This window comes from Gracilinanus agilis, chromosome 1, assembly GCF_016433145.1.
Source record: "Gracilinanus agilis isolate LMUSP501 chromosome 1, AgileGrace, whole genome shotgun sequence".
NCBI lineage: Eukaryota > Metazoa > Chordata > Mammalia > Didelphimorphia > Didelphidae > Gracilinanus > Gracilinanus agilis.
This window is the reverse complement of record NC_058130.1, coordinates 789986564-790002934: the sequence shown is the minus strand read 5'-3', so window position 1 is coordinate 790002934 and position 16371 is coordinate 789986564. Positions and strand designations below refer to the sequence as shown.

The following is a 16371-nucleotide window of genomic DNA, read 5'->3' as shown; positions in this document are numbered from 1 at the left end:
TCTTCGGTCCCATGAGCTCTGCTAGGAACATGGAAAGAGATTCCAAAACATATTTTTCCACTTCTATTTTGATTCTCCCTTTAGACCCATGGATGGAACTGGAGATGCCTCAGGCAAAGATAATCCCCAGAGCTTCTTCCTAGTGGAGGGTGGGGATTGAAGTGAGGGAAAAGTCAGTCACATGTCCACTCTCAAAAGAAAGAGTATTAAGAGGGAATGTCAAATCTAAGAAACAGTGATGCTTAACTATCTCCTTCCATCAGTGCCCCAATCACAGGCCTGACTGCCATTCAAACATACAAAGTAAATTTTGGCACAAGGAGGTAATTATTCAGATGCTGGATTGTTCCCCATCAGAATAAGACCTAAGGTAGTGCTCTTGGGCAAGGGCCAGCCACTAGTAGACTCCCACCAGGTTCAAGACTAATTCATGTTCAGAGTGATGCTGCTAGACATTCAGAAAAGATTTTACCAGATGATTCCTGTCCTCCTGGCAATACTTCCACAGCACTCACCTTCTGTGCCTCAAACCAAGAAGTCCCCTTGTTTCCCAAAAACCAGTTCCAGCCTCTCCAAAGATGGAGACCTGGTGATTGGGACTTTTCTCCCCTTGTATTCATTTGAAGTTAGCAGTGTCAGAGGAGCGGGACTGTTTGGGAGCCATCCTGACAGGGGCTGTAGGGATTACAAGTAAGTAGCTATCTGACTATCTGATAAAGGGTTCTTTTTCACTATAATGATTGCAATAAGGTTCTGAGAGAAGGGGTCCCTTCCTGTTGTCTCTTACACTCTCTCTGGGATACCTGCCAGCTCTAGTTCTATGATTCCACTACATGTAACAATCTTTGGTGTAGCTATTGAGATTGTGGATGAAAAACATTTTGTAAACTTCAAAGAACCAGACTAAGCCACTGTGGGCATATTTCTTTACCCTATAAAATGGAGATGATAATATCTCCTGCCACCAGAGTATTTTTGAGGCTCAAATGAGATAATATGTGTAAAGAGCTTTACAAACTATAGAAATACTAGTTATTATTACTACTATTATTTTTACCTTCTCTGGGTCTCAGTTGCTTCTTCTGTTAAATAGCACCTACCATCCAGGTATTTAGTGAGGCATTTCCTGTCATGCTCAGGCCTCATGAAGCACTTACCAGCACTGTGGATGGTACAATTTAATGTTTTGTTCTGATTTTTCTGCCACTGGGAAAATATGAACACCACAGCAAAGATTTAAAGTGTAGAAATGGAAATTCAAAAGAAAAGTAGATAAGAATATTCTTTCTGGAACCAGAGTTTTGGCTTTGCAAATCCAGACCCTTCTCTGGGGTTCTTGCCCTTGTAGTGTGATGGCAAAATAGCTTGGGAGTCTGAGAATTGACATATATATGTACCTAGGACACTGAACCTGAGTATGAATGGAAAATATGTGAAAATTGTCAATCTCCCTTTATGAGTCCCTGTCTCTGTGTGTCTATGACTACCTTTATCTCCCCTCATCCATTGATATATCTTTATTCAACAGTCAAAATATGGAAAAAAGTCTACTTATTACATTTAATTATATTGTTTCAATCTCTTTTAATGTTCTCTTTCCTTCTCTCTTAAGTTTGTTTTTCATCTACTGCTCAGATTTGGTCCCAGTCAATTATTAGGGATGGAGGACACAGCCTCCTCCACACCTGGAGACTTTTTAAAATGTTCCTGCAAAATCTCTGTTTTAATTGAGTTGTAGATAAGAGGAGGTCAGAGGTGGTAAGTGGGGAGGGAAACTTTGTCCCATGGAAATTCTAATTGAAAGGAACAAGAATGTGACAATGGTGAGAATCAATTAATCAAGTATGTATTAAGCCTCTTGTGTATGGGGCACTGTTTTAGGAGCAGTTAAGAATATAAGCAAAAAATAAATAAATAAACCATCCTAACTTACCAAAGTTTAATGAGAACACAATTACATATAAAATATAGGGTAAGAAATTAATCTTTATAAATATAGTGTGGTTCTTAAGGTATTTTCATCATGTTAAAGTATTTACTCCGTTTGGAGTTTTCTTGGCAATGGTACTGGAATGGTTTTCCATTTCATTCTCCAGCCCATTTTACAGATAAATAAACTGAGGTAAACATGGGTAAGTGAGTTGCTCAGCCTCCTATTCTGAACAACTCTTGTATGCACATATTTATTCATAGGTTGATTTTTTTAAAATTTAGATGGAAGTTCCTTGAGGCAGGGAATGTTTCCTTGTATCCCCAGTATTCTACACAGTGCCTGATACATATCATTGATTGATTCTAATGCATCATCTTTGAATACTTTGTTCTCGGTTTCCTACTCTCTGTCCTTCAGGTGGCTACATAAAAATTACCAGCAGGTCCTGGCCCTGGTATTTGCTGTGGAGGAGATCAACAAGGACCCAAATCTGTTACCGAATATTTCTTCTCTGGGATTCTACCTCTACAATGCATACCACAGTGATGAGAGAACCTTGGAGAGTTCCTTGTATTGGCTGTCTGGGCAGGGCCAGCTTGTCCCTAACTACAGCTGCAGGAGGCAAGAGAAGTCTGTAGTTGTCATTGGAGGAGCCACATCAGCTCTATCTGTCCAGATGGGGACACTGTATGACCTCTACAAGGTTCCACAGGTGGGGGATACAGACATTACCACTTTCTGTACCTTTCTCAAACTTCTTAGTCTTGGGAATAGTAGATTTATCCTTCAGGAATGACCAGATTATGGACTGATGATAGAATTTGTTATCCAATTTTTGGCATGCCTATGGGTACCAGAGATAAACTAGACTCATGTAAGTGGAAAATAAGATGACAAAGCAAGAAGTATGTAAATACAATGTGCTAGGCCCTGTAGGAAGAAACATGGAAACAGTGCTTGCATTCAATAAGATCACAGTCCAAGAGGGAATACAACAACTAGAAGATTTTTATGGGACAAATTGGAGATAATCTCAGGATGAAGAAGATAGCTTAAAAGCGGTCAAAGAAGATCTCTTATACAAGGTGAGATTTTAGATAAGGTGAAAGAAGTTAGGAAAATTAAAAGGTAGAAATAAGGAGGGAAATCATTCTAGGTTATGCAGTCAGTCAGTAAAAAGACACAAAGATGAAAGATGGGTGGAGGTTGGGCCTTGTGGAACAGATAAAAAAAGAAGTGAATATTGCTCAGTGTAGAGTATGTGAAGTGGAATAAACTGTAAAAATAAAAGAATTGTTGGAAAAGATCGGGTAACAAAATGCTTTAAAAGCCAGAGCATTTTGTGTTTGATCTTAAAGGTAATAGGGAGCCACTAGGGTTAATTGACTAAGAAGTGATTGAAATTCTAGAGAGGCAGTATTTCTTAATTTTAAAATAATTTCCTATTTGACCAGTCAAGATATCCTAATTATGATCAAATGACTCTCTCAACCATCGTAAGACAAATGGAAACTCCTGGTCCATGTACCTCTATTCATTTTGGGAACCCCATTTTTCAACTCCTCCCTTGACCATACCAAGACATCTCTGACTGGCAATCACCTACTTAGGAGGTGGTTGATCAGATCCTCAGTTCTTTCCCAAAAGGATAGGTGAAGTTTTGCACATACACCAGAAAAGTATCATCACAGAACTTTCCTCAGCCAGAATCTATGAAAGGGCCATATTCTTCAGGAAAGGGAAAATGAAAAAACCTCTAGTCAGAATGAAGAATTCTCTTTAATATACAGTAATTGATTTGGATCCTTCATAATGTAGGATCTTGATATAAAATAATACAGTACATGAACAACACTTTCTCCCAATAGTTAGATTTGTATTTAGGAAGATTACTTTGGCCGATCCACAGAGGATGGAATTGAGTAGGCAGAGTCCTGAGGCAGAGAGACCAACCAGAAGCCTATTCTGATAGAATAGAGGTGAGGTAATGAGCATCTCTACTAGGGTGCTGGCAATGTCAGAGAAAAGTATGCAAAAGATACTTCAACATTAGAATCTACAGGACTTGACAACAGATTAGATATGGAAAGGTGGAGTAGTGAGAAAGTGAATCCAAAATGACACCTAGGTTTAAAGTCTTGGTGAATAAGAGGATATTAGTGTCCTCAACAATAATTGGCATATTAAGAAAGAGGAGAAGGAATAAGGAGAGACCATTTTTTGAAGGGCAGCTAATGAGTTCAATTTGAGATCTATTAGATTTAAGATGGCTATGAGAATTTCAGTTCACAATGTCTAATAGTCAATGGGAGATGCAAGACTGAAGGTCAGGAGACAGGTTAGGGCTGTATAAGTAAATCTGGAATGTGATGAAGGCTGAACTGACAGTACTTGTCCACTAATAAGATAGAGTGAGATTAGAGGAAAGGATCCAGTCAAATATGACAGTGAGGTTATGAACATTAGTGCCAGAGTTGAGAAGATTACTTAATTATTATTTAGAAGACCTAGCAGGAAGGGCTGGAGAATTCTAAATGGAATGGGGAAGCAGTAAGTGTGACTCTCTCTCTCTGAGATGGACTCCATGGTGGTTGGGACAAGTTGTAACTGACCCTGGGAGACCTCAGAGGAAGTGGAGTTTGTACCCTGATTCCCTGGGATCCTGAAAGAAGATTGTCATCTACTTGTGGGAGATTTTTGGTAGAGACTATTAATCCCAACCTGAGTTGCAGGTTAACTTGGGCTGGGTTAGCTCCCAGAATCTACCCACCTGGAAGAGTACAGCTAGTGGTCCTGGAAGAGCTGCAACATCGCTGGAGTGTGTCATGACTCTGCTGTGAGGAGATCCACTTCAGTCCTGCTATTCTTTGGGCCCTGTCCTGCTTTAGGTTTAGCTCAGTGTAGATAAGTCCCTCCCCTGACCCTGTGGTTTGCCCATAGACTGGAAATGTAGAAACCCCTATTCCCATCCTTTAGACCATAGTCCCCTTAATTAAATTTGTTTATAAGCCCTCTTGTCTTTTGCTTGCTAGTTTCCACAGGGCCCCTTGTCTAGATGGTGCAGGGTGACAGTTAGGCCTAATTGTCACTTCTGTCAACAGACATTTTCCCTAACAGTTAAACCCACTCTCCCTAACTTGTTAAGTCCCCACCTGTCCATTCCTGTCTCCTACTTACCCTTCTGAACCCAAATATAATATTTAAGTTATCTCCCCTGGTTTTCCCCATAAGACCAGGGAGGAGTATATGGCTGACATTAAGAGAAAAAAGAAAGCATGAAGGAATTTGGGGATAGGGGAATCGCAAGCCTAATTTTCTTTTTTAAAATATTTTCAATTATTTGTAAAAGTAATTTTTGTTAAAGCAATTTTAACATTCTTTTTAAAAATTTTGTGCCAATTTCTTCTCTCCCTTAACACCTCCTTGAGAAAGCAATCAATTTTATATAAATTATACATGTAATGTCATGAAAAACATATTTACGTATTAGTCCCGTTGTCAAAGAAAACATAGTCCAAAGGAAAAAACCAAGAAGAATGAATAATTATTTTACTTTTCCTTCTATCCACATCCAGACTCAATCATTATTCTCTGGAACTCATTAGCATTTTTTATCATAAGAAATTCCAGATTGTCTTGGATCTCTGTATTGTTGAAAATAGCTGTTATTAAAAGTTGATTATCTTACAATATTGTTGTTACTGTATTCAAGAGTCTCCTAATTCTCCTCATTTCACTTGCCAACAGTTCATGTAAGGTACTTCAGGTCGTTTATGAAAGTATACTGCTCATTATTTTTTATAGCAAAATAGTATTTCATCACAATCATATGCTACATCTTGTTCATCCATTCCCCAACTGATAACATCTACTCAATTTCCAATTCTTTGCCTCTACTCAAAGAGCTACTATAAATATTTTTGTATGTACAAATACTTTTCCTTTATAAAAAATATCTCGGGAATATAGACCTAATAGTGGTATTTCTCAATCAAAGGATATGCACTGTTTTACAACCCTCTGAATATAGGTCCTATTTGCTCTTCAGAAAGGTTGAATGAGATCACAACTCAATCTAAAGAGCTTTAGAGTCCCAATGTTCCCACTCCCCCCCTCCCAATATTGATCATTTTCCATTTCTGCCATAGTAGCCAATCTAGAAGGTATGAGGTAATGCTTAAGAATTATTTTGATTTACATTTCTCTAATCAGGAGCTATTCAAAAATTTTTTTTCATATGAATATAAATAGCTTTTATGACTTCATCTGAAAATTGCCTTTTCATATCATTTGACCATATATAAATTGTAGAATGCTTGGTAGTCTTATAAATTTGGCTCAGTTCTCTATATATTTGAGAAATTAGGTCTTTATCAGAGAAATTTGCTATAATTTTTTTTACAACTTTCTGATTTCCTTTTAATTTTGGCTGAATTGATTTTGGTTACTTAATGTAATCAAAAATATATTTTATATACCATGCTACCTCTTCTTTGGTCATAAATTATTCCTTTTACTATAGATCTATTAGAGGAAATATCTCATACTCTTCTAATTTCCTTATTGTATAAGCCTTTACATCTAAGTCAGGTACCCACTTTAAACTTATCTTGGAAATGTGAATATAGGTCTATGCCTAGTTTCTTGGAAATGTGAATATGGTCTATGCCTAGTTTCTGCTAAACTACTTTCCAGTTTTCCCAGCAATTTTTGTAAAGAGTGATTTCTTGTTTCAAAATATTGGTTTTGGGGGTTTATCAAACACTAGATTAGTACAGTCATTTACTACTGCTTATTATGTACCTAATCTGTTCCACTGATCCACCACTCTATTTTTTAGCCAATAAAAGATTGCTTTGATGATTACCACTTTGTAATACAGATTGAGATCTGCTAAGTCATCTTGTAGCACATTTTTCTTTGATTCCTTGATATTAATTTTTGTTCTTCTAAAATTATTTTATTTTTTTAACTTTTTAAAATAATTTATTAGTTTCATTGGTATGGTATTAAATAAGTAAATTTTAGGTAGAATCATGATTTTATTATATTTACTCAGCTACTAAAAAACTATTAATATTTACAATTGTTTAGATCTGACTTCATGTGAAAAGTGTCTTTTTATAATTGTGTTCATATAGTTCCATGGATTTTCTTGGTAGGTAGCCACCCCCAGCTTTTTATATAATGTACAATTATTTCCAGGGGAATTTCTTTTTCTATCTTCTGCTATTATACTTTTTTGGCAATATACAGAAATTCTTATGTTTTATTTCAGTTGACTTTATATCCTGCAACTTTTCAGAATTTTTTCTTTGACCTCAGTTTTTAGGATTCTATTATATATTTTCCTATTAATTTTAAATATTTCTTCCCACAGAACTTTGTTCAATATAATTTTATTGCATTATTATTTGAAATGGATGCATTTAATATTTCAGCATTTCTTGCAGAAGAAAAACATGATTTATCACATGGTTTGAAGGGGATAAAATTAGAGTACTGGCATTAAAACATAATTCTATTGCAAATATGAATAATATGTAAATAGGTTTTGAACAATGATACATGAATAACCCAATGGAATTGCTTGTCTGTTCTTGGAGTGGGGAGAAAATAGGGGTGGGAAAATCTTGAATTATGTAAAAAATGGAAGAAATAGTCTAATTAAATAATTTTTTCAATAATTCTGCTTTTCTGCACTTGGTTACAAGATTTTCATACATGGCCAATTTTTGCAGGACTTATATACTGATGAGAAAGAAATATATATTCCTTTCTACTCCAATTCACTTTTCTCCAGGGAGAAACTATCATATCTATCATATCCAACTTTTCTAAAGTTCCATTTTTTTATTGCGTTTTTCTTGCTCATTTTTTTGTTAGTTTATCTAATTCATAGTGAGCAAAATTGACATCTCCCACTCGTATAGTTTTCTATTTCCTCCTGTAACTGATTTAACTTCTTTCAAAATGTAGATACTATAACACTAGGTGCATATGTGTTTAGTATCAATATTAATTCTTTGCTTATTTTACCTTTTATCAATGTCCATTTTCCTTATCTCTCTTAATTAGATCTATTTTTGCTTTTACTTTTTTCTGAAATGATGAATGAAAATTTGACATTTTTCTTACTTCACCTGAAGCATAGTAGATTCTGCTCCATCCCTTTCCTTTACTCTGTGTGTATCTCTCTTCATCAAGGGTATTTCTTGTAAACAATATGTTGTTTGTTTCTGGGGTTTTTGATCTTCTCTGCTATCCATTTCCATTTTATGGTGAAGTTCATCTCACTTATATTCAAAGTTATGGCTTCTAACTTTGTATTTCCCTCCATACTATTTTTCTCCTGTTCTTCCCTTTCTCTCAGTATCTTTTTATTCTGACTTTCTTTAAAAGTGTTTTGCTTCTAAACACCACCTATCCAAATCTATCCTCCATTTTATTAGCTCCCCTTCCTCTCATTCTTCTCCTTTGCTATTTCCCTGTAAGTCAAGATAAATTTCTTTATCCAACTGAGTTTGTATGTCATTCTTTATTTGACTGAATTCTGATGAAAGAAAGGCTCAAATGTTTCCTACCACCCTCAACTTCACCTCCATTGTAAAAGATCTTCCTTTTGTTCCTTTTATGAGAAGTAATTCACTCAATTCTATCTCTTCCTTCCCTTTCTGTCAGTGCCTCCTTCTTTCTCAATTATTTTTTAAAAATCATCTCATTATAGACAACTTACACCCATGCCTTCTATCAATGTAGAATCCCTCAAACGGCACTAATAATAATGAAGTTCCTGGGAGTTAAAAGTAGCATCTTCTCATATATAAATATAAATGGTCTTTCCAACATTTGCCATTTTCTTGCATTGTTATCTTTACCAATCAGATAAGTATGATGTGGAACCTCACAGTTGCCTTCATTTATATTTTTCTAATTATTCCCAAGGTAAAAGATTGTTTCCCATGGCCTTTTTGACAACTATTTGTATCTTTTAATTATTTATCAGTTGGGGAATTAATATTATTCTTATAAAGGTGAATTCACTCCTCAAACATCCTGAAAATTAGACTTTTATCCAAGGAAGGTGTTTCAAAGATTTCCCAATCATTTACCTATTTTCCTTCTAATTTTATTTGACTTACTATTGTTTCTTCAAAACCTTTAATTGTATGTAGTTAAAATTATTCATTTTATCTCCTGTGATCCTCTTTATTCTCTGATTAGTTATGAATTCTTTCCCTAGCCATAGATCTGAAAACCATTTTTCTCTTTGTGCCTCAATTTTTTATTTCATACTTTGTGTCTAAGGTATATACTTGTTTGCATGTTATCTTGGTACATGGTGTAAGATTTTGGCCTATACCTTGTTACTGTCAGTCTGTTTTCCAGTTTTCCCAGTATTTTTTGTTAAAGAGTGAGTTCTTACCCCTAGTAGCTGGTGTCTTTAGGTTTATCAGACATTAGGCTATTGTCACCATTTGCTTCAGTAGATCATGTAGGTCATCTATCCCACTGTCCAACCTAGATTTCTTAGATAATAATAATTTGTTTCAAGGATTACTGCTTTGTAGTAAAGTTTGATATCATGTACTACTTGGTCCTTCTCATGTATATTTATGTTGTTTTCCTTGGGTTGGTTGATATTTTATACTTCTAGGTGAGATTAATTATTGTTTATATATATATGAAATATTTCTGGGTAATTTGGCACTGCATACATAAATTAGTTTTGATATCATTGTAAACATAAGCAGAGAATTCTTTGACCACTACCTTTCTTCTATCATGAAATGGCTTGCTGCTAGTTTGTACTTTGTTGAAATTTCGTCAACAATATCTAAGATGCAGAAACCAAAATGTCCCATTTTTATTTCATATCTAGATCAGCTATGGTCCTTTTGATTCTATCTTGAGTGACAAGAGTCAGTTTCCTTTTCTCTACCAGCTGGCCCACAAGGACTCCTCTTTGTACCATGGTATTGTTCAATTAATGGTACATTTTGAATGGACGTGGGTAGGTCTGGTGACCACAGATGATATGAGAGGTGAGGAATTTCTCTGGAACTTAAGAAGGGACATGATCAAGCATGGAATCTGTCTAGCCTATGCTGAAAAGATCCCAGTTAGTGAGAGAAGACACACAGAATCTCAGGATATGTTTGTGCCCCGAATCATACAATCTTCAGTCAAAGTCATTGTCATTCATGGTGACACAGATTCACTTATGATCCTTAGATATTCACAGCCTATTCATGTCTTCCTATGGAAGGTCTGGATCTCTACATATCATTGGGATATCACCATGAGACCCCAGTGGAATGATGGCTACAGTTTCCAAGGGGCACTTTCATTTTCACCGATGACAAAAGATGTGCCTGGTTTCAAGACCTTTCTCAGGACTGTGAACCCAGAAAAATATCCAGATGACATTTTACTTAAGGAGTTCTGGTGCTCAGCATTCAAAGGAAAAGAGAAACTTGAAAATCAGGATCAAAAGGAATGCTCACCCAATGCCTCCTTGGAGGCTCTATCTCTGCGTTTCTTTGACATGGCTATGACTAGTATGAGTTACACCATCTACAATGCTGTGTATGCTGTGGCCTGGGCCCTCCATGAAATGCTCCTGATGACATCAGAAAGAAAATCTATAAGAGATGGAGAAAGCTGGGCTCCTCAGCCATGGGAGGTATCATTAAGTGCTAACTAGTTGCCAATTACTGTGGTAGATAATGGATATACGTGCATCAAGAACCTGTCATTTCATCATTGTGGAAGCTTCCTCCCTCAGTTCAGCCCACAATTTTTCTATTACACATAATTTTAAAGTTTTCATATAAATCCATTAATGAATCCTCTATTTCTTGGGCTGAGTATTAGCCAAACACTAGACTAGATGCTACATATATAAGGAAAAAGAATAAAATAATTCTGACAAAATAATAGAGTCAGGCAGACAGGGCACTGATAGTTTGGAGGGGGAAGAGATCACCAAAAGTGTTATGGATAAGGAGATGCTGGGATTGTAGCATGTGTAAGGTTAGATTTAATGGTTGGACAATAATCTTATGAAATTATGTGCTTGCCAATATTTATTATATCTTGAGTCAGAAAATTTGCTTACAAATATTTACAAATGGAGAGGAAACAATAAAGAATAGAAAAGTGAGGGGGACAGAGAAGTTATCTATCCTATCTTAATTCAGGAAGAAATTAATTTGCTCTCAAACAGGAAGTCCAGTAGTGAGTAACCATGTGGTCTCCTCCAACATGAAAGCTAGTCTCTTCAGAAACTAGGAAAGGAGTCAGCTTATCACTCACCCCACCAAGTAGTCCAGGAGTCAGAGTCCAAGTTGAAGCCAAACTCCATTCCCATGATCCAAGCCATAGTCTCCAGCAAAGCTTGCTCAAAGTTTCTCTCCATTCAGGAGACTATCTCCACAAGACTCCATCAAGTCTAAGGATTAATAGCTTTTATGGTCCTAGAACTGCCCAGGGGAGCAGTGTTTGTGGAAACCAGCTCTCTCCTTCTGAAGGGGTGAGTAGTCATCAAAAGGGTTCACAGATTCCTGGTTGATAGAATATCCAAGGGTGTGAATTCTCTAAGTGGTTTCAGCTCCATCACCTAGTTCAAGCTTTTGTTGATTTAATCAAAAGGTAGACAAAGAACAGTTACTAAATGGGATACTTAAGTTATTGTTAAACTTGGCAAAGAGGAAAAAAAGGATTCCCTTTCAGAAATGTAAACTCAAAGAGAATAAGCAACTCCCTTTTACACTTGGCAGGATGGGATTCCTTGTGGAGTAAATGAGCAGGGTATGAATTCCAGGCATGGAAGGGAGTAAAGCAAGTTTACAAAGGCCTAGAGATGAGAGACATAATGTCTTGTGTTCAAAATGGCGGTGTAGCTTGTTGGGAGTGCAGAGTACAAGAGGAGTAACATCAAATGATACTGGAAAGATTAGTTGGAGTAAGTTTGTAAAGTGCTTTAAGTTCAGAAGAAAATTTTATATTTTATTGTCAAGATAATGTGGAGCTAAATTAAAAGAGGAAGGAAGTGAGGGTTGATGTATGGAGCAAGAAATGTCAAGATTGTTAATGGATTGGCTAATGGATGTGTGAGAAAGTCAACCATCCAAGAATAATTCCAATGAAACAAAACCAAGTGCTTCGATTTGTCAAAGGGTTAATTTCTATTTTATTTACCTCTTAAAGCCACTTAAAGAAATGTTAGAGGAATTTTGAACCTGAGTCTTCCTGACTCCTATTCCACCATTCTCCTGACACTGCAGTTGCTGTGGATAACATGAACAATGTATAAACATTAAAAAATAAGTCTCTGCCTTTGTGAAACTTAAGATAAAAGGGTTAAAAGATTAGTAAATAGAAGATCATTTAATGTTGGCAAAACCCTGACATGGAGGGGGGAATGTCAAGAAAAATTTCACAGAGAATGTAGCTGCTGAACTGAGATTTAAAGAACTCAAGAGTGTAAGGAAACATTTCTAACACCATACTTTGATTTTGAGGTACAAGACTACTAGAAACACTGTCATTGAATATCATTGGAAATCCAAGCATTCTAGTTTAGGGAGAGAAATATCCTCTGCCATAGTCTGCCTATGCTCTTAGACATCTCTTTCACCTAGACAATCTCAGGTGATATTTTGAAGGAGTCTTGAACCAGCAACCTGTCATAACATGCGAAAGTATAGTTTGGGGTAAATACTGTGAAACAATAGAGCAGATTCAGGATAAGGTGAATAAAGACTCTCTTGAGGAATTGACATGATTCAAATATCATTTTTCATTTACTGGAAGTAATTATCATAATTTAAATATAACTATGGTGTCAAAAACTGAAAATATGAATTTGCACTTCATTGGACACCTTCATAATAATCAAGGCCTACTTGTAGTCACTTCCCTATCCATTCCTTTTGTGTTTTTTTAAAACCCTTTACTTCTGTGTATTGGCTCCTAGGTGAAAGAGTGGTAAGGGTGGGCAATGGGGGTCAAGTGACTTGCCCAGGGTCATACAGCTGGGAAGTGTCTGAGGCCAAATTTGAACCTAGTACCTCCCGTCTCAAGGCCTGACTCTCAATCCACTGAGCTACCCAGCTACTCCCCATATCCATTCCTTTTCTGAAGAGACTCTCAGGTTATTTTTGATGTAATCAATTAACAAACTTTAATTTAATCAAATGGAGAACTTAAAGTATACCTACTTAGCACCTAGCTAACCATTAAGTAAGAGAGCTCACAAGTCACTTATTAAGAGAAAGTTTACACCTCCAAAGGCCAGTCCCCCACTCCCCAGCAGTGCTAGGCAAATTACAGGCTTTGATTAGTACCCATGAAGAGGAGGAGTGACAGGAAGTGATTCTGAGAAAAGTGCTTTAAAAAGACCATCCTGAGGATTCATTCATTGGTTCTGAATTGGTGATCCAGACTGAAGGGAGACTCTTGGAGGCTGGAGCATTTTTCACTACAGAGGCTTGCTGAGTGAGTGATTCAGGCTGAAGGAAGAGGCTTGCTCTGGTGTATTTCTGGCTGAATACACCACTGGGACTTTCAGATGGAGATTGGGACTTGAGGGAGCCCTTGCTGGGGGCTTAGCTGGACTTTATGGAATCAGCACTTAGGCTATTAGACCAGACAATTCTCCGGCTATTTCCTATATTTCCCATTTTAACATCTCTACTTTGTTGTAAAAAAAACTTTTTCTGACTTAAGGGTTAATATTTTATAAATGGCAACCACAATCATGCTTTTATAACTCTCACATTAAGTCAAAGCTAATTTTAAATCTTATATTTTATCACTGGACTCTCCAAGGGTTGAAAAGACTTCTTTCTTTTTTGTCAGCATCTAAGTGCCTGATAGAAAAAAGGGACAGTGCCCTTAGATGCATCTTGGCCCCACACACAACAGAAGGATGGGAAGTCAATGCTCCTATGTAGACAAGAGTTAAGTTTAGTTATCACTTGTGATCCATTTCCTGGAACCATGGCCTCTGTTCTTTCTTTTTACACATTTTCTTTTTTTCTTTTTTCTTTCTTTTTTTTAGAAAAATTTTCCAAGTTTACATGATTCATGCTCTTACTTTCCCCTTAACCTCCCCTAAGCCCCCTACAGCCAACGTGCATTTGCACTGGTTTTGACACGTATCATTGATCAAGATCTATTTCCATATTATTGATAGTTGCATTGGTGTGGTCGTTTCAAGTCTACATCCCCAATCATGTCCACATCAATCCATGTGTTCAAGTAGTTGTTTATCTTCTGTGTTTCCACTCCTGTAGTTCTTCCTCTGAATGTGGGTAGTATTCTTTTCTATAGGTTGCTCAAAATTGTCCTGGGTCATTGTACTGTTGCTAGTACATAAGTCCATTACCTTCGATTTTACCACAGTGTATCAGTATCTGTGTACAATGTTCTTCTGGCTCTGCTCCTTTCACTCTGCATCAATCTCTGGAGGTCATTTCAGTTCACATGGAATTTGTCCAGTTTATTATTCCTTTGAGCACAATAGTATTCCACCACTAGCATATACCACAATTTGTTCAACCATTCCCCAATTGAAGGTCATACCCTCGTTTTCCAGTTTTTTGCCTCCACAAAAAGTACGACTATAAATATTTCTTACATGTCTTTTTACCTGTTATCTCTTTGGGGTATAAACCCAGCCGTGGTATGGCTGGATCAAAGGGTAGGGAGTCTTTTATTGCTCTTTGGGCATAGTTCCAAATTGCCATCTAGAATGGTTGGATCAGTTCACAACTCCACCAGCAATGCATTAATATCCCAATTTTGCCACATCCTCTCCAGCATTCATTACTCTCTCCTTCTTTCATTTTAGCCAATTGGCTAGGTTTCATTAGGACCTCTTAATGTAGAATTTTCCTTTCTCCTGATGCGTAAATCACCAATGAATCATTTTAGTCAATCTGCTAGGTGTGAGGTGGTACCTCAGAGTTGTTTTGATTTGCATTTCTCTAATTATTAGAGATTTAGAACACTTTCTCATGTGCTTATTGATACTTTTGATTTCTTTATCTGAAAATTAGGCATTCATGTCCCTTGTCCATTTGTCAATTGGAGAATGGTTTGATTTTTTATACCATTGATTTAGAGTAATTAGACCTCTGTCAGAGTTTTTTGTTATAAAGATTTTTTCCCAGTTTGTTTTTTCCCTTCTGATTTTGGTTGCAATATTTTTGTTTCTACAAAAATTTTTCAATTTAATATAATCAAAAGTATTTATTTTACATTTTGTAATCTTTTCTAACTCTTGCTTGGTTTTAAAATGTTCCCTTTCCCAGAGATCTGACAAGTATACAATTCTGTGTTCACTTAATTTACTTACAGTTTCCTTCTTTATATTCAAGTCATTCACCCATTCTGAATTTACCTTGGTGTAGGGTGTGAGATGTTGATCTAAACCTAATCTCTCCCATATTGTCTTCCAATTTTCCCAGTAGTTTTTGTCAAACAGTGGGTTCTCACCCCAGATTCTGGGATCTTTGGGTTTATCATAGACTGTCTTGCTGATGTCACTTATCCCAAGTCTATTCAAATGTTCCTCCCTTCTGTCTCTTAGCCAGTACCATATTGCTTCGATGACCTCTGCTTTATAGTATAGTTTAATATATGGTATTGCTAGGCCACCTTCCTTTACATATTTTTTATTATTTCCCTGGATATTCTTGATCTTTTGTTCTTCCAAATGAACTTTGTTATGTTTTTTTCTAATTCAGTAAAAAAGTTTTTTGGTAGTTTGATGGGTATTGGACTAAATAAGTAAATTAATTTGGGTAGAATGGTCATTTTTATCATGTTAGCTCATCCTAGACATAAGCAATCAATGTTTTTCCAATTGTTTAGATCTAGTTTTAATTGTTTGGAAAGTGTTTTGTATTTGTATTCGTATAATTCCTGTGTTTGTTTTGGTAGATAGATTCCCAAATATTGTATATTGTCTTGCATGATTTTAAATGGTGTTTCTCTTTCTACCTCTTGCTGCTGTGATGTGTTGGAAATATATACAAATGCTGATGATTTGTGTGCATTTATTTTGTATCCTGCAACTTTGCTAAAGTTGTTGATTATTTCTACTAGCTTTTTAGTTGATTCTCTAGGATTTTTTAAGTAGACCATCATATCATCTGCAAAGAGTGATAGCTTAGTCTCCTAATTGCCTATTTTAATACCTTCAATTTCTTTTTCTTTTCTAATTGCTACTGCTAGTGTTTCTAGCACAATGTTAAATAATAGAGGTGATAATGGGTATTCTTGTTTCACAACTGGTCTTATTGGGAATGCTTCTAATTTATCCCAATTGCAGATGATGCTTGTTGATGGTTTAAGATATATACTGTTTATTATTTTTAGGAAAGACCTTCTATTCCTATACTTTCTAGTGTTTTCAGTAGGAATGG

The 16371-nt window shown here is 36.2% G+C and overlaps 1 protein-coding gene across 1 annotated transcript in view; it reads left to right on the top strand.

Annotated features, from left to right (window-relative positions):
- The first annotated feature begins 475 nt into the window (after positions 1-475).
- The window catches only part of LOC123232474 (vomeronasal type-2 receptor 26-like), a 29291-nt gene continuing 13395 nt past the window's right edge, over positions 476-16371 (top strand). Inside the window, exons 1-3 of the mRNA XM_044658930.1 lie at positions 476-690; positions 2351-2645; positions 9816-10619. Coding sequence (XP_044514865.1) covers positions 476-690; positions 2351-2645; positions 9816-10619 — 1314 coding nt within the window. The remainder of the gene's footprint in view (positions 691-2350; positions 2646-9815; positions 10620-16371) is intronic.